The sequence below is a fragment of the Mandrillus leucophaeus genome, unplaced genomic scaffold (assembly GCF_000951045.1).
Source record: "Mandrillus leucophaeus isolate KB7577 unplaced genomic scaffold, Mleu.le_1.0 Scaffold178, whole genome shotgun sequence".
Classification (NCBI taxonomy): Eukaryota; Metazoa; Chordata; class Mammalia; order Primates; family Cercopithecidae; genus Mandrillus; species Mandrillus leucophaeus.
The window spans coordinates 1,826,274-1,851,195 of record NW_012101787.1 but is presented as its reverse complement, the minus strand read 5'-3'; the positions used below and the strand labels follow the sequence as shown (position 1 = coordinate 1,851,195).

Sequence of the window (24,922 nt, the reverse complement as noted above, 5' to 3'; positions counted from 1 at the left end):
ACTTGCCAACAACTAATCTTCAAGGAAATGTGCATTTAAGAAAATAGCAAAATTACGAGAAACAAAAATCTGAGTCCTGAAAACATGGATTTTAAATTATTGTAGATGACAATCTTATTAAAATACTGCTCTATATCATATTCAAATAAACCAGAGAATTTAATAAATATCAGCACTTACCATCTAACTTGATACTATGGTTGAGACTAAAAGGGTTTTGCTGCCTGGACATTTTTGACATTTGTCAATCTACATAAGCAGAAAACATCTGAACAAAAGGAAGGACACACACACGTTTTCACTGAGAGCTATATTTGAAGAACAGCCTATATCCCTCTAAATTTCAATCTCCAAATTTTGATCTTTTTATTTATTCTGAAAGTCTAAGATATTAAGAATCAGTACATATGATTTTAAAATAAGACTGCATATAGTTAGAAAAATGTTTCGAGAACATGTATTTTATTTCATAAGAAAATAAAACCATGTACAAAAATCATTTCTGTTCACTCACGCCAATCCTGTTGTTTGATCTTTGTGACTAAGCACCACCATAAAGCACGAAGCTCTGAAGGAAGGTGGCGGCAGAGCTCTCTCTTTAACCCCGGCCTGCCTTGGGGTCTCATTTCTCAGCTTCACTGGAAAGTTCAATCACTCCCTGGTTGGAGACCGTATTTAAAACAGCCCACAGTTTGGAAGGGTCCTCACAATTATGCTGGTGCTTCCAGTGGTGGAGGAGGTCCTCTTTCCGTCCCAGCATCTCTGCACAAAGCAGGCAGTTAAAGCCTGAACGGGACCACAAGAGAACTGTGTGGAGGCCGGGACACTCAGGGCCCTGGCAGGTTTCCCTTGGTTTGTTGGTTCCTGACTGGGGTCCTTCATTTTCCATGAGCATTTCCATGCCATTCTGATGATGAAGGTGGAGCTGCCTTTTCAGTCTCGGACATGCGTGTGAATCCTTCTCGGAGGAATGAAGCTTCTCCGGCTTCCCTCTCTCAGGATGCCTTTTCCAGTCAGGGCTAGCGTGCTGCACCAACTCTTCCTGAGTCCCCTTGCTTCCTGGGAAGGTCCCTTCTTGTAGCCTGCCCTGAATTTCCTCTCCGTGAACTTGAAGTAAATGAAACTTTATTTCCGCAAAAGACTGAGCAGTAATCTGACAACGGCCACATTTGATTTGTAATTTGACTTCATCTGCCTGGTTTAGAAGGAAGTCTTCTTCCAGGTTGGACTTGTTTTCTCTGAAAAGGGCAAAAATAGTGTACATAAGTTTCATGGAAAAATGCAATTGGAACCGTTCCTCTTAGCTCTCAGCCTTCAGGGATCTAAAACATACACTGACGAGAAAGACAAGGGCTGGGGTAAACAGAGAGCGCCTGGGAAGACCTTCCGCAAGGACCGCGGTGAATACCAACTGTCACTCCTGCTTGCGGCCACACATTTCTCCAGCTACCAGGGTCCTTTTAATCAACAGTCCTTCTCTTCATGCATCTGTCCCAGGTGAGCTAACTCATCTTTGGTTACCACAGGGACAGGAGCAATCACGTGGAAGAGTCATGTAAGAGTGCGTGAAGGGCACAGGAACACCCTCAGTTCTGTTGAAGGTAACGGTCCCACCCTACCCACTGTGGCTCTCCCTAACCTTGAGCACCAATACCTTCTATTCAATTTTGGCTCACTCTGTTATGTTCAGTAAAAATAAAGGGTGCCTATCCTATTTCTTCCTTGCTTTTCTGTAGTTTCTCCTTTTTCTCAGACGTTTCTGTCCCCTTTAAGACCTCTGTGCCTTTCACTAATGAACCATGAAACCTCACTTCTTCCTTCTTTTCCTATAGTTAGATTTTGATTTTTAGGTACAATGTCCAAACTACATTTGGCAAGAGCGTCTGTTTTGATTTGGGGAAGGGGAAGATTTCACATTCAGAAAGGAGCCAGTGGGCACCCGGCTGAAGGTGCAGCGGGGACTTGTGGGGCTGGCCCTGAGTGTCGGGTTCATTTGTGCGGGGTTGGCCAGGGCCACTGCGCCACCTGCACCTTGCCTGCTGTTGCTGCTGGGGAAACGTGGAGAGGAGGTGGGCAGTCCCTGAAACCTGCCGCTCTGAGAGCCACTGCAATGGGGCCAGGCTGAGTCACCTGCTGGCAGGGGAAACAGCACACTAGGGCATGCAGGAGCGGATAGAGAGGGGCCCTGAGGCGGAGCTGGGCCAGGGGCGGGGCCAGGGACGGTGCCACGCTTCATGGAGCCGGGGAGCTGGGGACAAGCAGGAGCCCTGCCCTTTCCAAGTTGGCGGGGTGGGAGCTTCCCAAGCGCAACAGCCTGCAGCTGCGACCCAGGCACCCTGTGCTCTTGGAAGCTGGGAGCAGGCAGCAGTCCTCCTGCCCTCCCAGGCATCACTGTAGTTACCCTGCTGGGGCTGCAGATCCAGGCATCTCTGCGCTCTCAGGGGTCCGGGAAGGCCCCTTTCCCCCTACAGACTCAAGAAGCACCTGCTCCTGCTGACTGGCTTCTCCCTACTGTCAGCACCTGCTCCAATCTCAAAGCAAGGCTGGGGCTGAGCCTGGGCACTGTTGTAACCTGGCTGGGTGTGCACACGCTTGAGGCAGTGCTGATATGCCCACCCCCTACCACCTTGGCCCGCTCCAGACTTTGGGTGCCGATAAGCATGGGAGGGAGGCTGACGAAGGGGCGCTGAGGACAGCTCGGTGCCGGCCTGCAGGTGCCCCCTCAGCATGAACAGCCTGGGTGCCATCAACAGAAGTAGGAGGCAAAGAAGCTTCTGGGCAGAAAGGGGGAGGTCCCTGGTGAAGCCCCGCCATCAAGCCGGGGAAGCCCTGAATCCTGGGGGCCAGGCTGCCGGCCACATGGACTGGAGTGGGAACTTGTGGTGCTTTTCTGGGTCTGTCCACGACCACCCATGGACCAACCGCATGCCACTTCCTCTCCTCTGAGGCACATAAAAGCCCCGGACTTAGCCAGATTTGAAGAGACAATGGGATGACCAGTGGCAGAGAGGGGCTACCCTCTCTGCTGAGAGCAGAAGAGATGATGGGGATGACTGGCCTGCAGAGAAGAGCTACCCTCTCTGCTAAGAGCTGAATGTTAGTTGGGACAACCTGGCTGCAAGGAACTGCCCCCTGCAGTTCAACTCTGAGCTGTTCTATCACTCGATAAAGTTCCTCTTTACCTTGCTCACCCTCTACTTCTCTGTGTACCTCATTCTTCCTGAACGCAGGACAAGAACTCGGGACCTGCCAAATGGTGGGGCTAAGAGCTGTAACACAAACAGGCTGAAACACGCCCTTTGCTTGCCACATTGCAGGTGAAGAGAAGAGCTGCGGTCCTTTGGGGAGCTCTGACCTGGGAGCCCCCTGAGCCAGGGCAGTGACTCCCTCCTTGGGGCCATGCAGTTCCTGGAGTCTCCAAGCTTCCAAGCAACATCATGTTCCCGGTGCCAGCTGTGGCAGCTGCTTGTGATGTGCCTGGTCCAGACACAGCCTTGCAGGGAGGTGGCATCTGGAGCTGCCTGGCCTGCAGCAGCAGCAGCCGGCGTGCCTGCCTATGTGCAGTGGCCAGACCCCATGCTCGCTCACACATCCCTCACCACTCTGTGCCTGGCTTGCCCTTGGAAGGCATGGGATCTAGGCCAGTAGCGTGAGTTGAGTGCAGCCTGCCAGGCCGAGTGCATGGAACGAGCCTAATGGGCCAGAGCAAAACTCAGGCCAAGGTGCCACTGGCCACAGAGGTTTCCAGCTGGTGAAATGACACCCCAAGGATCCTGTAACAGTAATACTAGGAAGCAGGGCTTGCAAAAAGGAATGACTCCAGAAAGAGAGAACCTGACCTGATGGGAAAAACATGGCAAACGAAGAGGATGGGGTCTGGGCACCTTAAGGTAGGGCCAACATGACAGACACACCCACTCTGAGTCCCCACCATGGGTCATGCCGCATTTTGGGGCAAATGATGCTGTTTAAAATAGTGCAAATTCTGTGGATGTGATTTTGGGGGAAATTACTTGTAAAGACCACTGGAACTATATACAATAATTTACTAGAGTGGTTAAGGTAATTCCAAATATGGATGATCAGAAACCAGAGAGAAACGAGATTATTCTTCACAGAACTAGGAGGTATAGATAACTACCTTATGAAATCTTAATCCAAGAGATGTTTTATAAACTCTCCTTTCTCAACATGAAATCTTCCCGTCTTCCCCAAATCAAAACAGACTCTCTTGCCAGGTTTCCATTCCATCGGCACTCACCTCTCCAGTGATCCCTCCATGCCTCGCACACTCATGTCTCTGTTCTTTGGTATGTCTCCTGGCTGCAGTTCACTGGCGGCGGGCTCGGTGCTGATCACAACCCTATGCACTTCTTTCAGATGGCCAAAATAGACTCGGACGTGGCCAAACACTTTTGCACAAAACTCACAACACATGAGTTTCTTCAGACGGTTCTCACCGTGATGAAGTTTCATGTGTGTGCTCAGGCTGCCAGGACGTACGTAGGACTTGCGACAAATCCGACAACTGTAAGGCCGTCTGTTGGTGTGTGTATTCATGTGGTCTCGAAGGTGCTGTTTGAACTGGAAGTGGTGGTTGCAGACATGACATCTGTGCCAAGGCTTCTTAATGCCAGAGAATCCACTTCTGAACATGGAGCTGGGCTTAGGGGAAGAGCTGTTGTCTTGCTTGCAGCCAAGATATTTAGGAGTGAGTGAATTATTTAACGAAACATCCTGTCCTAGGCCCCCAAGCATCTGGGATTGTAGTGTAGCTGGAGAAGCCAGGGGGGTCAAAGTGGGTATGACCATGATAGGTTTGGGCATAATGCTACGATATTTTTTCAGGGTCCCCTGCTTTTGGTCTCTGAATTCTTGGGGATCATTTTTTACTCTTTCTTTACCATCTCTACACTTATTAATGACACATTTCCTCCTTTTTCCCTGAAATGCCAAAATTTCATCTGGTACCTTCCGTTTCCTTCCTTTTCTCTTTGCGGTTCCACTGTTCAGTTTTGTTTTGTGGTTGAGATCAAGTTTGGTGGGTGGACAAAAGGCACTTTCACAGGGACTCTGCTGTGACACTTGTGGAACAGGCAGCTTGCTTGCCACCTTGGTGGCTGCATTAAAGCCTTCTGTGGTGGAGGATATCTTATCACAGTCGGCCTTAGGTCCTGGAAAAGAAAAACCTGCAATGCTAGCATCTGATTTGATTTTGTAAACCTCCATTGTCTTCATTCTTGAGTAGGGTGGGATTGGCAGTTTCCCTTTGGGGACTGAAGAGATCAACGGAACTGCATTGCCAAGAATGGTTGGTGATAAACTGGTCATGGTTTTTGCAAGATCAACTTGTTCTTTAAACTTTTCACTGGCAACAGCAGAAGGCTTACTAGATGTTACCTTGCTTACAAAGTGTGGTTTCCCTGAAAGACCTGTGAGGTCCTGCTTGGCAGGCCCCTTTGGTGTGGATGATGCTGGGGTGGCAGGAGGGTTCAGATTGCCATGGGTGTTGGTCACTGGTGGTCTCAAGTCCCCATGGTCACTTCCATTAGTCAGCGCAGCTGTGCCAATGCTGGCTGGGGCTTGCTCTAGTGATGGCACTTCCTCAAATGGGCTGGGTTTGTACAGGAGTTCAGGGTGGTGAGGTGGGGAAGGGGATACCTGAGGACACATCTGGGTTTGGGCAGGAGCTTTGCTACAGCCACTCTTAGGAAAGATCAGGATGGGTTTCTTTCTTGATCCTTTGCTATTTCTTGGGGGTTGATATCGAGGAATAGGAAGTTTCAGGTTTTCAGGTAGGGACATTCTGGGTTTCTGAATTGGCTGAGCTGAGGCAACATGTGGCAAAGCAACAAGAGAAAATGTCCCCTCCTGGCCAGCAACCTGCATCAGAGCATAGTTCTGGGTGGACATCCCCAGTGGCTTAGAGTTGATGGAGGGTCCCAGATTCACCTGATCAGAGCGTGATGGTGAATGACATGGCAGCATTCTGGATGTTAGGACTTTGGGCACAATTTTTGGTGCGATGGTCCTAAACTGACTCTTATTCTGCAAACCTTTCCTACTCTGTATTGTTCCAGAAGGGATGTTTGATTCACCTGCAATGACAATAAAATATAAAGAGTTATTGTATGTAACTGTCCTGTTAGTGATACTTCAAACAACATGCATCTTATTTACTCTGCCCAGAAGAGATTCCTTGACCTACCTCCAAACCTTCTGGACAAACTCTTGTGTCCCTCAAGACCAGCTTGAAGATCAATTCCTGCCTACCTTCCCCAAGGATTACTATACTCATCTATGGTTCCTTAGCTCCTATTATGTTATTTACAATTTTCCATAATAATTTTTGTGTTTATGTGTATCTCTACTACTCAACACTGCTTGACAGCGAAGATTCTGTCCTTCTCATCCATGTATTCTGCAAGTCCATCTTCTCCATTTAACCTATCCCCACTCATCTTCACATGATGTCTGGTGTGTTCTGCTATGTAGTTTATTATTTTATATTCATGTTCTGCTTTCCCTATTAAGCTTGAGCTTTGTGAGGGTATAGCCTATATTCAATTCATCTTGATACTTCCCACTGCATCCTTTGTATGAAACAAGCATTTCTTGTATTTTTCACTCAATCTCAGGATACACCATTTGACCCACTAGCAGTTGAGTTTGTTTGGCACAGTGGATGCATTCCAGACTGAATGCTAGCTTTGTTGCTGTTTCCCCATGTGACTTGCGAATTTCTTCTCACACCTTTCAAACTGTTTATGTGTGCTTTTGCAATTAAATCACCAGTATTAAAAAAGCTGATGTGACACCTTTAAAAAATGTTGAACAAAAACCAAAAAGATACAAAGTGATAAGTAAAGATACGGAGACAACATGAAAAATATGTGAATGGCACAAAAAGCACCTTCTAGGATACTAACAAGAACAATTTTGACTGCTAGAATAACACTTCATTCTTTCTGGATTTATTAACCTGACCTAAGACCAATTACCACTACCTTAAGAGAACAATTGTGGTGTCCTGCTTCTAAAGACTGAATTATCTATTTTATTTTCTGAGGTCTCAAGGTCACAAGACCCAGGTGCAGAAATGTTTCTAATTTCTAAGTATCTCATATTAATCAAACTTCAATTCACATTTACTAGGCACCTACATTATTCCAATCATTATTATTCCAGGATTGGCTACTGCAAGCCCGCGATCCCTTTTCTGAAATATTTGGAGGAAGATGTGGTTTGGAATTTATATTTTCAAATTTTGGAAAAGTAATAAGATGCATATACTAAACATTACATAACTCCCAGCAGAATCTGCAGGGCACCCATAATTGAACCTATTACCACTTCTGTAGCAAAACATGCAAATATTCACAAGTAGGACAAACGAAGATTTTTAAATTGTCTTTATTTCAGTTCCAGTTTTTACTTCTGAATGAGTTTGGAACTTAACTTTTCATAAACTTCTGTTTTCAGAGTTTTTTAGATTTTAGAGTTGGAGGTAAGGGACTGAACACTGTGTTAGAGGATACAAGGTAGGTAGCAGACAATCTAGTGAAACAGACAATCGAAAATGTAAAATCAGCTGGGTGCGGGGGCTCACGCCTATAATTCTAGCACTTTGGGAGGTTGAGACATGCGGATCACTTGAGGTCAGGAGCTCGAAACCAACCTGGCCACATGATGAAACTCCGTCTCTACTAAAAATACAAAAAAAATTAGCCAGGTATGGTGGCGGATGCCTGTAATCCCAGCTACTGGGGAGGCTGAGGCAGGAGAATCACTTGAACCCTGGAGGCAGGGGTTGTAGTGAGCCGAGATCATGCCACTATACTCCAGCAACAGTCTGAGCGAGACTCCGCCTCAAAAAAAAAAAAAAAAAAAAAAAAAAAAGGTAACATCAACCTTGATTTTCTTTTTTCTTTTTTTTTCTTTTTTGAGATGGAGTTTTGCTCCTGTTGCTCAGGCGAGTGCAATGGTATGATCTCGGCTCATTGCAACCTCTGCCTCCTGGGTTCAAGCGATTCTCCTGCCTCAACCTGCCAAGTAACTGGGATTACAGGCATGTGCCACCACATCCGGCTAATTTTGTATTTTTAGTAGAGACAGGGTTTCTCCATGTTGGTCAGGCTGGTCTTGAACTCCCAACCTCAGGTGATCTGCCCACCTTGGCCGCCCAAAGTGCTGGGATTACAGGCATGAGCCACCGCGCCTGGCCCATCAACCTTGATTTTAATGCCTACAGTGAGTGAATTAACAATTTTAGCAGGAAGTTGGTTCTTTCAGCAGAAACGACACCCCCTAAATAAACAAGCCACTTAGTAGAAATAAGTTGAAATTTACATTGACCACTTTATTTTTAGAAAGTAATTGTTTTGTGAAGAAAAAGGATGTTATGAAACATAGTTCACAGAATAGCCTGCACTAGAGTAAGAAGTATAAGGACTAGTGCTATGCTCTGGAAAAATCAGAAAAAGATAATTATTTGTTGTTTTCCTTCTGAGTCTGATTACCATGAATTCCGCCTGTGGGTAAACTGGGTGGTAAATCACTTCACAATAGTCATCTATATGGATTGTTACTTCTTCCTACACAATTTTAATTTTTTAAGTTTTATTTTCATAGCCTTTAAATGTTTTTCATTTTAAACCTCACCTTCTCATCTTTTTTTTTTTTTGGAAGAAGTACCAAAATAAGTTGTAAATAAATACTTTAAATCAGGATCGAGAGACTTTGCAGAAAGCCTGAAATTACTGATGGCTTTTGGTTACTTAGAGATGTGGCTTAATACATAATTACATTAACAGTAATAATGTTCTTCGCATTTACACAACAGATCTGGGGTATGGAAGGGAGAGAAGAGAAAATTTGGGTCATTTATCACTAGTTCTTCCTCCTAATTGGGCAGAAAATATTTACTGCAAGAAGGGCTAGAACAAAGGCTTAGTAATACGCCCTCTTTAAAGAATATGTGACAATAACACATCATAGCCCAAGATCTATGACTCCCTCATCTCAAATCTGTCCAGTGGCTCTTCATCTCAGAGTAAAGCCAAAATCCCTGCAATGGCTTAAAAGGCTTCATGCTTTAAAAGGTCCCTGGCAGTCTCTCTGACCTATTTCCTCCACTTGCTCCACTCCAGCCATGGTGGCCTCTTTGCTCTTCTGGGCATGCACCTCCTGAGAGGTGGCTCCTGGCTGGGAGGAGCACTGCTACTCCCACCTGCCCAAGACATTTTTCCCTTTTATGCCCAAGACAATAAATCCCCAGTACTTGCTGCATCATTTCCTTCAAGGTTTTGTACAAATGGCTTCTTCTCAACGAGCATCTTCTCTGACGACCTTATTTAAAACTATATCCCATTGTGAACTCCCTGCTCCCTCTTCCTGTTTCATTTTCTCTAGATCATATGTTCCATCTATGGCCAGACGCGGTGGCTCATGCCTGTAATCCCAGCACTTTGGGAGGCTAAGGCAGGCAGATCACTTGAGGTCAGGAGTTTGAGACCAGCCTGGTCAACATGATGAAACCCTGTTTCTACTAAAAATACAAAAATTAGCCGGGTGTGGTGGCAGGCGCCTGTAATCCCAGCTACTTGGGAGGCTGAGGCAGGGGAATTGCTTGAACCCGGGAAGTGGAGGTTGCAGTGAACTGAGATCATGCCACTGTACTCCAACCTGGGCAACACAGTGAGACTACATCTCCAATGAATGAATGAATGAATGAATGAATGAATGAATAAATAAATAAATAAAGTATCACATATATCGCCTGCTTTCCCTAGAATTCCTAGAGGACAGGGAGTTGGTCTGTGTCTTCAGGGCCTACAGTATCCAGTACATGACAGTGATTTACTAAATATTTGTTGAATTTTTTAAGCAGTAATAAAGTGATCAAAGAGAAAAATAATTTAGAGGTTGAGCCTTGGAAATGTTGTAAACAGTGGGAAAAAAACACAATTTAAAAATGACCTTTAACATTTCAATATTTTGAAAATTTAAAAGGAAACAGAGGATATTTCTCGGAAACATTGTTAAATGTAATTTTATTTATTGCCAGAATAAGGAGCGAATAATCAACTAACCACCTGAGGAAATAACAAAAGAGAATGGTAAATTATGCTGCTGGGGCATACACTGAAATAGTCAAAGAAACAAGCAAGCTCTACAGAAAACACACACACAGAGAGGAAGAGTGGGGGGATTAGAGCGAAGACAGAGGAACAACAGAAAGGGAAACCAAACCTCAGAGGCAGAGCATGGTAATGTCAACATGAAGAAAGGCAGAAATAACAGACAGCAGAAGATGCAGCTGAAGCAACAACAGTGGTCAAGGTCACCTTGAAGTCTCTAAAGACTTAAGTTGGGAAGGAGCTTCCTATTTTTTATGACCAAGTGTGAGAAAGCAACCTTCTGACAGTTAAGGTTTCCAGAAATGAAACCAGATATACTTCATACAGCCACACCAAAACGGAGTGAGCTAATTATGATATATTTGAAGTTAATGTGCTTCAACTGATCTTCAAATGTCTCTACATTATAGTGGGAATAAAATCACATAGGAAGAGCAAGGGCATTCAAAGGAAAAGGAGGCCACTGTGGTCTGAAAACAAAAGGACACTCCTGAGCTCTGTCCCGGCTGCGAGAGCACTGATCAGCGTCAGCCGTGTGGGCAACCTGAAGTGACAGAGGCCCAGATGACCGATATGATGTCTGCCAAACTGAGTCCGTGCTCCTCAAGGTCCCTGCAACTTAAAGAAGTGGATGCTGAGGTTGAAAGGCTTATCAGGTGGTTCATGATCAATATCACAAGCTAATCACAAAGAGTTTGTGGGGTGAAAAGATAAGGTCTTGTTGAGTACATTTAACATACTATGCTTGTCTGGATCTATCAGGAAGTACATACAAAGGTGATGGTCTCCATGAAAGTGGCGCTGAATCCAGTTTCTCAGAATCATTAAGGACAGGAAACGAAACCAATGTGTTAATAGAAATGCAAGGCAGAAGAAAGACAGCAAGGCCACAGAAACAGAAGAGAAAAAACCCTGGTAATTACTTAAGTGTCCACCAACAGGGTGCTAATAAGATAACCATCCAACCATACAATGTAATACCATGCAGTAATAAAAACAAAGAAAGAATCAGGGTGATCTGGAATACTCTCCAAGATGGGAGATGTACAGTATGCTATCACTTGTCTTAACAAAAATGAGAAGATACACACACAAATATATCCTGTATATGTGCAGAATATCTCTGAAATGAAACAAAAGAAATCAGGATTATGGTGGCCTTTGTTGGGTGGAGGGACCCGGGGGAACTAAGAAGTCAGGAATGGGGTAAGTGCTAATTTCCCACTGAATACCCTCTGTGCCTGGCACACAGGAGGTTCTTAGACATATTTGTTTAATGAATGAAAGGAAAACGAAAGTTTCCCTAGTTGAATCCGTTTTAAAAAGCGGTATCTTTTGGGATATTTGTGATGAGTGTGTGTCTATGCATAAATGACTGTCTAGATGTACACACAGAGAATGGCTCATGTCTTTTATTTTCCTTGACTACTTAATGACAAGAATTGCTAACGATCAGGGAAGTAATCTAGTAAGTAATCCGACAGGCAGTGCATAACTACCCAACAAAGTTAAGCACTGAGAAGTATTAGAGCTCATTACCTCCCAAGGACAAGTGGGGTTGTACGAATTGTTCCTCCAAACATTTGCTTTATAAGATAAAATGAGGCAATTTGCAATAAAGGTCAGTGATGCTAGAATAACACTTTTTTTTTTTTTTTTTTTTGAGTAGTCTGAACAACAGGAGTCCTTAGAGAAGCTGAAAATGCCATTAAGTTTTTAAAAGCTCTAACATACTAAGATAGTATGACTGCAGAAAGTCTTTCTTGGCAATATAGTTATACAACAGTGGTTTATTCCACTACACATTCACAAGGCCTTTCACAGATGGTGTGATCTAAAAACTCTCACCTGCACCCACTATATTACAGATCTTACAGAACTGTGCACTAACTAATGAGAAGTAAAAATTTCCACTGACATTCATAATTTCTGGAAATCCTGCAAAACTACCCGTAACACAGTTAAAGAGACTCACAGGACTCTTGGGTACGAAACATGGACTTTTATTAACTGAAGACATAAAAGGGTCGCTCAGTAAAATTAATTTTGTACAATTATTTAACAGGAACACTTAATATTAGGATCTTAAATATGGGCTGTTTTTAATATGTTAAGCATACTAAAATAATGATTTTGAAAAGTGACATTTACAGTTGGTGAGAAATTGATCTAACTGGGATTAAAGGGAAACTAGGAAGTGTTGAGCCCTTATTATGGTCTAGAATTGGTGCTAGGTCTTTTAATTAAATCTTCATCCAAACTCTGCAAATAGGTATTACTGTTCCCCTTATACAGATTAAGCAAAATGAGGTTTGAGGAAGTTAAATAATCTGCCAAAGTCCACACAACCCAGAGCTGTCCCATTCCAATGCAAAGCAATGACCTTTTTATTCATTTTCCTTCAAAGGGGCGGGGGGATTATATGTAAAGTTGTCCAAATTTATCACAAAATATAATACCATATCTAAATTTTAAATAGAAAAAAAAAGATATTTTAAAATAGAAATAGCTTGTCATATCCTAAACTTTTTTTTTTTTTTTTTTTTTTGAGACAGAGTCTTGCTGTCACCCAGGCTGGAGTGCAGTGGTGCGATCTTGGCTCACTGCCACTTCTACCTCCCAGGTTCAAGTGATTCTCCCGCCTTAGCCTCCCGAGTAGCTGGGATTATAGGCATGTGCCACCATGCCCGGCTAATTTTTCTATTTTTAGTAGAGATGGGTTTCACCATGTTGGCCAGGCTGGTTTCGAACTCCTGACCTAAAGTGATTCGCCCACCTTGGCCTCCCAAAGTGCTGGGATTACAGGAGTGAGCCACTGCGCCTGGCCTAAAATTTCTATTACCATTAAATTATACTAATTTTCTGAAAGCCCACTTATTAGAGATAACTCACAGAAAATTAATAGTCATTTGAAAGCAAAAGCACATTATATTTGAATTTGCCACTTACTATCCATAGGACTCTGAGAAATCCAGAAAGGCTGCTGGATATTTGGAGAATGTGTAACGTGTGTCCTCCTCCTCCTCCTCCATTGCCATCAAAGGATTAGAGATTAGATCTGATGGACATCATTTACATGTTAAAGGCAGTGGAGGAAAGAGTGAGGGCTCAATAGCACTAGGTGCCAATGTCTTACCCAGCTTTATTAAACTGTTTCACAATGCAGCTACCACAAATAGTATTAAGAGACAAGCACATGAGGCAATTCTCTAGATAGCCACAAACAGCTCACTTCCTGATTTCCACTGGCAGAACCAAGGCCTGCTTTGTTGCTTCTGAATAAAGTTGTTCAACCTCATCTGGTTGCTGGTTTGGGCAAAGTTCCATTATTCCATCTGAGGGGACCCACAGGCCTACTGCTAAGAGTGCAGAAGGGAGCAGGCAGAGAAAGAGAGGCGTGTCCCTGCTCTTGAAACAGGCCCCTGGATCCAGGCTCATGAGGGAAGTTCTGCCAAGTCTTGGTCACTAAAGAGCCAAAAATTTTAGGTGTTGTTTTGGTTTTAATTTTATTAAACTGAAATACTCTATTTTCAGTTTTATTCGTTGTTATCCCTGTTTTCTCTGCCACTTGGCTTTCAAATAATAAATTCCAGTTGGGGTTCAAACTGTTTCCCAAGATGGTCACTAGTTAAAATAAACATGGTAAAACCCTGGAGAGGTCTGGGATAAAAGCAATGTCTCATAACACAAGGGAGTGCAACTTAATTTTGTTGAAAAGCCTATAAACACCCTTAGCCATTACCTACCCTCTCCCCAAGCCACTGTCCAGGGTCTGCAGCAGCAGTCAGAGTCAACAAGAATTTATTGAGCATTGACTATAGAGTGTGCGCTGTAAAACGTGCTGGCAATAGGCACAAGTGTTCTTTTGTTTCTAAGGACTCAGGATGCCAAATGCATTTCTAGTCCACATATATGGAGCACAGAGACCTCCTAGAGTCATCATGTCTCAGACCTAAATTTCAGGAAATCTGAGACAATGCAAAGGAAACAAGCACATTCCTAACTGGAGATGTTGTATCCTGAGTCTAGTTTAGTCCATTCTCCTTGACAAGACTTGTAGTGTTTTGCTCAATTATTGCTCTTAGCTAACTCCCCTCTCCCTCCTTAACAATACCAGTGACATGCAGGCAACTTCCACTCAGAATAGGCCTTTGAGATTTGTCTTGTCAAACAGTACATCCATCACCTCACTTAGCAGGGAAGAAATTCTCATTTTCTGAGGAGCCGAGCTTCTTTATCAATACTGTTTCTTTAATATTATCCCAACGATAAGTAGATTTTATGGGTTACGTACTGTGCAAAATATATAACATGCATTATCTCACTTAATACCCAAAAAACCTGAATTAGGAACCACTGTTGTATCTGTTTGTTTTTGAGACAGGGTCTCACTTTGTCACTCAGGCTGGAGTGCAGTGGTGCAATCACGGCTCACTGCAGCCTCGAACTCCCCAACCTCAGGTGATCTTCCTACGTCAGCCTCCCAAGTAGCTGGGACTACAGGTGCACACCAACATGCTGGGCTAATTTTTGTATTTTTTATGTATTGTTTTGCCACGTTATCCAGGCTGGTCTCGAACTCCTGTGCTTAAGCGATCCACCTACCTCAGCCTCCCAAAGTGCTGTGATTACAGGCGTGAGCCACCGTGCCTGGCCAAGTCTGTTTTACAAGGATTTCTAAGCTGGTAAGTAACAGTGCTGGAACTCAAATCCTAGCCCATTTTATTCCAAGAGCTCTTTCTACCTCTGCACGCTGACTGTAAGCTACTACATGTGGTTATGGCCAGCATCTGATCTTCAGTAGAAAGACTGTGTGTTTTGGGGTTTAGACAGATTTGGTGTCAACTCCTGGCTCTGTCATGTACCTGTGGCTTTGGCACTTCACTCTCTGTGCCTAAATGTTAGGATCTATGAAATGGGCATAGTAATAATCTGCCTACAAAGGTCCCCGTCAGGATTAAATGAGAAAAATACCCACGATGGTGCAGGTAGTTCCTGCTACATGTTAGATGCTCAGCTGATATACTAGTTTTCCACTTTCTCTTGCTAGAGAGTATCAGATTGTTGACATTTATTTTTGGTGGGAAAAAAGGGCACAAATTTTGAATGCTTAGCATATGGAAGTAGTTCTGAATTCTTAGTGTTTCTATTTTGAAAGGTCAATGAGGGAAAGAGAAAAGAAATGGTATTACTTGTGCTGGCCTCAAAAGATAATTCCCCAAAATGAAGGCCTCAGAAGCAAAAATCCCTCTCTGCCCTTCTGTCTCTGGTCCTTCATTGCCCCCTGAGACTGGGCATAGACTCTAGAATCCCTCTTCCCCAAGGTGAGTCATAGAAACCAGAACCACTTTTCCCCAAAGCCAGCCATAAAACCTAAAATTATTACTCTAACCCTGGCCATAATGAAATGATCTGACTTACTTGTTTGATTGTAGGTCATCGGACCCTCATTCCAGAGAGGGTCCTACCTCATACCCAGAAGGAAGGGATGCTGTGCAGAGAGGTCAACAGCAACCCAGAACAGACAAGCCTTGCTGGGTTTCCTCACTCACTCCATTAGCATCAGATCACATCCCTTTTGTTCAGTTATATTTCTCCACAGCTGTCCATATTTTGTTGAACCTCAGCATGAAAATGGACAGTTTCCCATCTTTGGGTCTGCATTCTGAAGGTTCTCTTGTCATGTAACACACAACTGATTCAATGTATATGCCTTTTCTCCAATTAATCTGCTGATCTGTCAGCTCATTATCAGTGAACCTTCAGAGGGGTGAAGAGGAAAGTTTTCCTTTGCCTCTACGCTTGTAAATAATGAAACTGTATTTTAAATCTTGTGCCTCTCTCCTGACACTCACGCTGGTAGCTCAATCTTTCCTCACATCTGATCCAATCTGTCTTGCCAGGCTCTCTGATTCCCTGTCCACACCCCACTCCCACTTGCCCTTCTGTAAATTTTTGTATCCCAATTGATAAAGTGCTAATTGGATTAACAATTTGATGTGAATAGGGTTAACATACATGCATTTTAAAGAGCTACTTTATGAAGACTCTCCTTTCCACTTTAGTTTATACCTAGTAAGTAGTGAGGCCAATTGTTGCTCTTAAACCTAGTAGGGAAGAAAGCAACTACCCTAGTAGTTGTTCAGAAAGTGGGGGTAAGTACAGGTCTCAGTGGCCCTGTGATGGGGGATGGGGCCCAGAGTGGGGTTAGGGACACTTGCCTTGTGGACTTTAGTATTTTGCCAAATAAATCATTGTAAGTTTTAAAACAGCCTGAGTACAGAAAGAAAAGTGAGGCACCGAAAGAACTATAGCCCCTAAAATAGACTAAATGATATATATAAACACAGTTGTCGCTTACCATCTGTGGGGAACTGGTTCCTCCAAGGGGCAGTGACCACCTTCGGACACTCAAATCCACAGATGCTCAAATCCCTGATGTAAAATGATACAGTGTTTGCATATAACCTATGCATATCTCCTCTTGTATACCCCAAATCATCTCTAGACTGCTTTTTAATACCTAGTGCAATGTAAATACTATGTAAATAGTTGTTTTACCATATTGTTCAGGGACTGATGACAAGGAAAAAAAAGTCTATACATGTTCAATACAGATGCAAATAAAAATTTTTTTTCAATCTGTGGTTAGTTGAATCCATGGATGCAGAACCCACAGATGCAGAACCCAGGATGTGGAGGGCTGACTATATCATGCTGCAAGAGGAAACAAGCATTCTTTATGAAAGAATTTAAAAGCCAATTACCTAGAATATTAGTGGCAATTAAAAAAAACACACACAATATGGCTGATAAACTGAAGTAACTAATTACACTTTCAGGGCCATGTAATTAATATCCCAAGTGAAAAGTACATTTAAAAAGCTTTACCATTTAAAATATATTTTAATGATTCTCAATTTCAAATAATTTCTTCTTCATTCTAATTATGAAGCTTTTATTGGTTCTTATTTCTGGAAGGAATTATTTTTTATTTGGAATGATTCTGATAAAACATGATTGAAAGCTATATGAAATATGTTTGCTTTTAATACATTTAGAAAGATAAAGTTGTTTATTTTTTGGCAAAATAATTTTGTAGCAAACATAAGATTTTATTCATTATTACAAAACATTCAAGCCAGTATCTTTACTCAAATCTAAGAATGACTGAGGAGCATAAGAAGCTAACTAAGAGCTAATGACCTTCCAAGGACACTAAGCTAGACAAACGGAAACTTTTGAAATGCTTTGTTAACGCCATTCTCTCAATATTCTTTTTGTTATTATTATCACTAAAACTGTTAATATTCAGTTGAGTCACACAGTTGAAATTTGGACCTTGATAACTGAACTCCAACATGGTGAAAAGCAGCAGGTCGTTTCATTTAACCTTCTATCACCATCACAAATACTTGTGCACACTCTCTTTCCACAACATTCTGACATTTGCCGAGTCAGCTGTTACTCAATAGAGCTGGTGAACAGGGAAACATCCCGCAAAAGAGGTTTAGTGATCTGCACAGATACGGCATGGCAAGAAATCTTCCACAACAAATTAAAAATGGGCCCTTCTTCTTTATAAATTTTCTTTTTCTTTTGAGACAGGGACTCGCTCTGCCACCCAGACTGGAGGGCAATGGTATGATCATAGCTCACCCTGCAGCCTCAAACTCCTGGGTTCAAGTGATCCTCCTGCCTCAGCCTCCCAAGCAGCTGGGACGACACAGGCACACCACCATGCGTGGCTAGTTTTCAAACATTTTTTTGTAGAGTTGAAGTCTCACCATGTTGCCCACGTTGGTCTCAAACTCCAGGGCTCAAGAGGTCCTCCTACCTCAGTTCCCTAAGTGTTGGAATTACAAGCATGAACCATAAATGGCGCCCGGCCTACTTTTATTTTTCAATAGCAGTTGGAACAGTTAAGTATCTGGGATGACTAACAAGATGACAGTTGGTGAAGAAAACCTTTTCCTCAGTGGGATAAACAGAAAGATAGGGTTTCAACATCAGAATGTAAAGTCAGTTGGGAACAATTAAACCAGGACACATGCAAAAAGATGGAATTTTCTTGTCTTTAGTCAAAACACTATGATTATGAGACTAAAGTGGTAAAGATCACAATGTTTCAAAAAGCAGGGAACCAAAATTACAAAGGTACCATTTTTATACTGTAATTTCAAAAGTAAGTTCACTTTATCTAAAAGAGGTATTTCTGAGGAATGTGCAAACTACATTTTAAAAAATGAATTGTTTCACTGCTTTATAGTAGAGTTTTACAGATGCTTTACCTTCACTGCTGATTTATCTTTAACTCACAGTGATTTATAATTTTTTTGCTGCAGGTTTTCTATACCTCAGCTTTTATGTCAAATAGTTCATGATTTGTAGGCACAAATGCATAAGGTTGGACAGCCACAGATCTTTAAGAAGTCAAGTATTCCCTTCTTATGCAGATAATTATTCCCTAACATTTCTGCTGGTAAGTCTTGACTGTTCCCTGTTTCTTTAATGAAGACACACCTTTCCCAAACATAGAGGGACCATCTACAATACTGACACTTTGAAGAAAATAATAAAAAAGAACATGAAGTCCCAGGCACTGGCAGGTACTGAGGTGACTGGTTTGTGCTGGTCACCTTTGAGGAGCTGACCAGATTAGCTGTCTGTGAGTTAGCTGGCATCTACAGATCCTGTCGTGTGACTGATGCCATCAGATTCTGACCTGAGCCAGTACCAGGAGTGAAGTCAGTGGAGTTTGAAAGCTGTGGTGACTATTTTGGATTCCTTTGCCTTTGAATTCCGCCATCCTTCTTCTCCACCAATATGTTTATTGTCTTTTAGTGATGACTACAAAACCTGGGTTGAAGGGAATATCTACTGTCATCCACAGATGAAGAGTATGTCAGTTATCTTTCCCATCTCCCTGGAGATGGAGTCATGACACAGCCCACTGCTTCTCCCTGCCTCGAGGCTATGTGTGCCTGTGAGCGGTCTCCTTAGGCAGATCCTCCCATTCCAGAGCCGGCCTCCTGGCTGACCATCCACACACACTCCCCTCAGATTGTAGGTTTACCCACTTGCTGTCTTCCTACAGAACCTTGCCCAGCTGGCCCCACCCTGTGCTCTCTACTTCCACCTCCTGTTATTTGGTGCTGGAGAAATCCAACCATTGTGAACGCTGGACAATGTTGTAAGTTCAAAGTTTCTAGTTCAAAACCGATTCCACAGTCTATTTACTTGTCCCTAAGAGACTCTTGGTGGCCCCGGTTCCTTCCCCTGCTCTTCTGAGGCACTCTCCCTCTGCTGCACCCCTGCCCTATCCCCAGGGCCATCTCTCTCTTGCCAATGATTTTTGACACTGACTTCATGGAAAAAAGAGAGGCTATTATGTGGGAACTCATTCATTATCCCTTTTATATGTAAACTCCCTTTTTGTCTTTGATTATGCCACACAAATGAGTTTATAAAAACCTTTTCTGTAGTGGGGAAAAGGAGGAGAAGTACTATAACTCTAAATATACAATGCTCAAGTCCTGATACATTAAAATGTACAAAAAGGTGCATCTGAAAATAAGGAAATGGAGTATTCCCAACCCTCGTCTGGAGGCTACCCTTCCTTCCAGGCCCCTTGTACCTCGGGGATCCTGCACCACTGGTGAGCTCCCCAGCTCTCAGAGAGGCTGGCCTGTGACCATCCTATCTAAAAGGAGCTGCTCAGCCCCATGCGATCACTTGCTGTTTTCTTTTTCTGCTTCATTGTCCTTCGTGGTACTTACCTTCATGATGATATTACATTATCTGTCTCCTCCCTAAAATGTCAGCTCCAAAAGAGCAGGGGCTTGTTTTGTTACCGCCAGGGCCACAGTCTCCTGATCAGCAGCTGGCAGTGGTACAACATATTTTTTACCAAAGGAGTGAACTATTAACTCTCAACCATATTGACATGCCTTCCTTCTGCTATGCTATTGCTGAACACAAAAACAGAAAAACAACAGCAACAAGAAAGAGTCATTAGGCCCTATCTCCTTCCTTTTCTTCCTGAGACAATCTACGGTAGATATGTACATATACACTGCCTCTACTCATCCATTTCTATTCTTCCCTCAAATCTCTAGAATCCTGAAGTTCTATTTCGAAGAACTAAAATGCCCCTCAGTCAGAAGTCAGACTGAATGCTTAATCTGCTATCTGAAGTCCTTCACCAATTCTTGGTATTAACACCTCCAGTCCATAGACGTGAAAACAACGTTTCTTGCAAGATCACAAAGCAGGTATTGAGAGTTGGATTTTCACCCAGGTCTATCTGGCACCAAAGCTGCTCTCCCTCCATTCCAACACACTGAACTTAACTAAGTTGTTTAGCAATTTATCTGTTTACATGTCAGTCTCTTCCAGTGGCCGGTGAGTGTCACATAATCCATCTCAATGTTGAAAAAAGAAAGATCATTTTGAACAACCTCTTTCCAATCAAAGTGCAACTGTTAGGAGAGAGAGACATGTCTTTCTTCTAAGAGAAATCTACAGCATGGTCACTGGAGAGGTAGTTAATGAACTCACACATAGCAACGCGCAATGCCCTATAGAACTGTATCTATGGCCTTCTTTTAACAGAGCTTCTGGTGACCAAATCAGGCTTACACCAGAATCTGACTTTATTGAAGCAACAATTACACAATAGATTTAATGACACTTTTAAGCAGTGACAAAGTAATTTTTTTATGAGTAAAAATGAAGAAAAAAATGACTAAGGTCTTTCATAATTTTAAAAATAATACACATTTCTTAGATACTTCTTAATCTTATACCACCTTCTTCTAAAACTGACAACACTAAAGAACATTAGGACTGAAAGAAAAGTCTAAAACGCTAAAGGAATTTCTAAATTCCTCATGTGGCAAGTCCTGCTCCTTTAGTAAACCTGAGAATACATCAGTGCTGAGGTGTAATGATTTGGATCTGAGGAATTTTCTTTTTGTGGGAGGCTGGGGGAGGAGTTCCTCAGACAATACAAGACAAACTGCATTACATGTATGATAGAGAGTAGACGTCTGGCTTTGTTGTTTCTATTTATTATACTGCTGGAATGAATTTGATCAAGATAACAATCCTTCAGCCTTCCTGGCCATAGTTCCCTGTCTTTAGCAAGAGAGGATTAGATTAGATTAGTGTTTCTCAAAGTAGGGCTTGCAGAACCTCAAGGAGGGTCCCAAATACTCTTTTCATACTCATATCAAGATGGCCTTTGCCTTGTGACGACATTTGCACTTGTTGCGCTGTGGGGTAAAACTTCTCTAGCAACTTAGCCAAGTAAGGTAGCGCCCACAAACTGTTCAAGCAGTCCCATACTTCACTGTGGCACTCTCACAGTGGAACAACAAAAAAGCAGTAAAAAATTTTAGTTTCATAAAATTTTGGTCCTTGAGTACATGCCTTTTTAATATTCTGTGATGAAATCGTTTGCAGTCAAAGTACACGTCTGCTTCATATGGAAATAGGACTGTTGTCCTGAGGACAAGCACTCGATTCAGCCCTGAAGCTGACCTGGCTACTTTTTTCATGGAATACCATTTTTACTTGAAAAAATGGCTGACAGACGTATGTTGAAATATGTTGAATGAACATATTAAGACTTGGGTATCTGGCAGACATTTTCTCAAAAGTGAATGAATGGAGCTTGGCATTACAAGAAATAACTTCTAACAGTATTTGTTGCCAATGATAAAAGTCATTTTCTTTCAAGTGGCAATTGAAATTTTGGAAAATCTGAATTCACCACCAGCAGCTTGAAGCTTCCCAGTAGTTAGTTTTCAGATAAATCTGGTGCTTATGGGTGCGGTGGCTCACGCCTGTAATCCCAGCACTTTGGGAGGCTGAGGCGGGCGGATCACGAGGTCAGGAGATGGAGACTATCCTGGCTAACACAGTGAAACCCTGTCTCCACTAAAAATACAAAAAATTAGCCGGGAGTGGTGGCGGGCGCCTGTAGTCCCAGCTACTTGGGAGGCTGAGGCAGGAGAATGGCGTGAACCCGGGACGTGGAGCTTGCAGTGAGCCTTGATCGCGCCACTGCACTCCAGCCTGGGCGACAGAGCGAGACTCTGTCTCAATAAAACAAACAAAAAAACAAAAAAAACCCCAAAAAAACTGGTGCTTACGTTAACGAATGCTTTTTAAAATATTGTACAATAAAGTATATGGGAGATTTGCATAACACACTGAACTAGTGTTTTCTAAATGACCAGTTTAGTTTAACATCACATGCATCAATAAAGGAATCACTCAAGTATGAGACCCAAAATGTAATAGAATACAAAAGTACATGGACAGGGTTTCAAATTTCACAGTACAACTAAACTGAAAGAAGTTTACGTCTGACAAATTTTGGCGTAGCATCAAAGAAAAATATCCATGATTATCTGAAAAGCCTACTAAAATATCCCCTTCCTTTCTGACTATTGGAAAGTCGACTTTTTAAAAACCATGTCAATATATACAATATCACAACTGACTGAATGCAGGACTAGCTATGTGACTCAAACTATGAGTCTCTTTAATGAAGCCAGAATTTAAAGATATTTGCAGAACATAAATCAATGCCAGTCTTCTCATTATTATTATTATGTTTTTACTGTGGAAAAATATTTAGGTTGGTGCAAAAGTAATTGTGGTTTTTGTCATCAGTTTTATAGTACAGTCCATTTCGTTAAGCTAGGTGATTTTTGTTAAGATGTAATGAGCTTATTGTTATTTCAAAATAAATCCATAAATATATTTTTCTTTTTATGATCACTAAATATTGACAGATACAACTCATAAAGCAAATGCTCTTTAGAGTCCTCAATAATTTTTGAGAGTGTAAAAGGTCCTGAAGCTACAAAGTTTGAGAGCAACTGAATTAGATGAAATCTAACTTACTACGTCTTTTAAGATTCTATAATTGTGTGTGTGTATGAGTGAGTGGGTAGGTTTGTGTGAATGAGAATAGAAAAGCAAATCTAGAAATGTTTTACTTTTTGTTGTTAGGTTTTATTCCCTTCACCTTTGTTTCCTTGAGAATATAACATGGCAGATCAATAGGAGAGAGTTTTGATAATAAAGTATTAAAAGGTAATTCATCCTAACACAAATATTAATTATAATTAAAATATCACTAGCTGTCAATGTTAGAATATGAACCAAATAAAATGCTTGACAAAAATGTTATATAATGTTTCAGAAACTTATCTTATTTGAATTTATATTTATGGAATATCAGATAAGTTATATTCAAATGACATTTATATTTTCCCCCAATTTTAAGAAATATCATCACAAGATACTCTTGGTAGTATATAATCTTTTCAAAAAACAGAGCAGTGTTTTCAAAGAATTTGGTGTTTTTTTTTTTTTTTTTTTTTTTTTTTTGAGACGGAGTTTCGCTGTTGTTGCCCAGGCTGGAGTGCAATGGCACGATCTCAACTCACTGCAACTTCCGTCTCCCCGGTTCAAGCAATTCTCCTGCCTCAGCCTCCCGTGTAGCTGGGATTACAGGTGCCTGCCACCCCACTCAGCTAATGTTTTGTATTTTTAGTAGAGATGGGGTTTCACTACTGGTTTTGAACTGCTGACCTCATGTGATCTGCCTGCCTCAGCCTCCCAAAGTGCTGGGATTATAGGCGTGAACCAGTGCACCCGGCCTGAAGGATTTTTTTAAACAAAAAGTATTCAAAATCATTTAAAATTATTTTATCCAAACAAAAGTAATCACAAGTTGCTCTTCCTTATTAATACAAGTTAGATGCTGGAATTCTATAAATGTTTTTAGGATTTTGGTGCCCATTAATTTAAAGACAAGAGCAATATGTTTACTCTATTAAAAGCATTACTAGATTTATGAATTTCTATTCCTATTGCTATTGGATTTTTAAAAACAGAAAATGCCTATCCTTTATTTTTAGCTGCATAACATCCTAAATACCCCGGTCAAACTACTTTGCTTTTATCCCTGCTCGACCCACCACGCTAACCATCTGCATAAATAAAGATGCAAGCATCTGCCATATTGCAAATGGTCTCAGGGGCAGATGTTTCCATCCTTGTGTTCATGTCACTGGGGCTGGGTACATTATTTGAACAGATGTACACAATCTGAAAGTGTTGTGTCCCACAGTGAAATGTCTCCAACTGCTTTCTATCACAGTACATAAATGCTATTTGCACCTGCATTTATGTTAATGATATAAACGCAGCAGGGGTTCTGACAAAGTGAGATGTGATGCTATGAAATATATTTACATGGTTAATTGGAATTTCTGAGAGACTCTGCTGCCAAACGGCCACACTGGCAATGATACATATCCAAGTAAATTATCTGATTACCAGCCTGCTTTTTAAGCCACAGAAATACAGCTATTTCGGCCGGCCACAGTGGCTCACGCCTGTAATCCCAGCACTTTGGGAGGCAGGCAGATCACCTGAGGTCAAAAGTTCGAGGCCAGCCTGGGTAACACGGTGAAACCCCGTTTCTACTAAAAATACAAAAAATTAGCCGGGTGTGGTGGTGTGTGCCTGTGATCCCAGCTAGTTGGGAGTCTGGGGCAGAAGAAACGCTTGAACCAGGGAGGCAGAGGTTGCAGTGAGCCGAGATCGTGCCATTGCACTCCAGCCTGGGCAACAAGAGCCAAACTCCATCTCAAAAAAAAAAAAAAAAAAAAAAAAAAAGAAAAGAAAAGAAAGAAGAAAGAAATACAGCTATTTCAAACAACAAAAATAATCATAATCTAAATTTACTAATATTTTAA

The 24,922-nt window shown here is 42.1% G+C and overlaps 1 protein-coding gene across 7 annotated transcripts in view; it reads right to left on the bottom strand.

Moving 5' to 3' along the window:
* Positions 1 to 434: 434 nt before the first annotated feature.
* The window catches only part of ZNF438 (zinc finger protein 438), a 181,497-nt gene continuing 157,009 nt past the window's right edge, over positions 435 to 24,922 (bottom strand). For 5 of the 7 annotated variants that reach the window (XM_011977317.1, XM_011977320.1, XM_011977315.1 and 2 more), the window contains 2 exons: positions 4,262 to 6,098; positions 435 to 1,238 (listed from right to left, as the gene is read on the bottom strand). In XM_011977317.1, coding sequence (XP_011832707.1) covers positions 623 to 1,238; positions 4,262 to 6,098 — 2,453 coding nt within the window. In that variant the 3' untranslated portion in view covers positions 435 to 622. Of the gene's footprint in view, positions 1,239 to 4,261; positions 6,099 to 13,088; positions 13,198 to 24,922 lie in introns of all 7 variants that reach the window. The other 2 variants (XM_011977319.1, XM_011977318.1) reach the window with 1 other exon arrangement.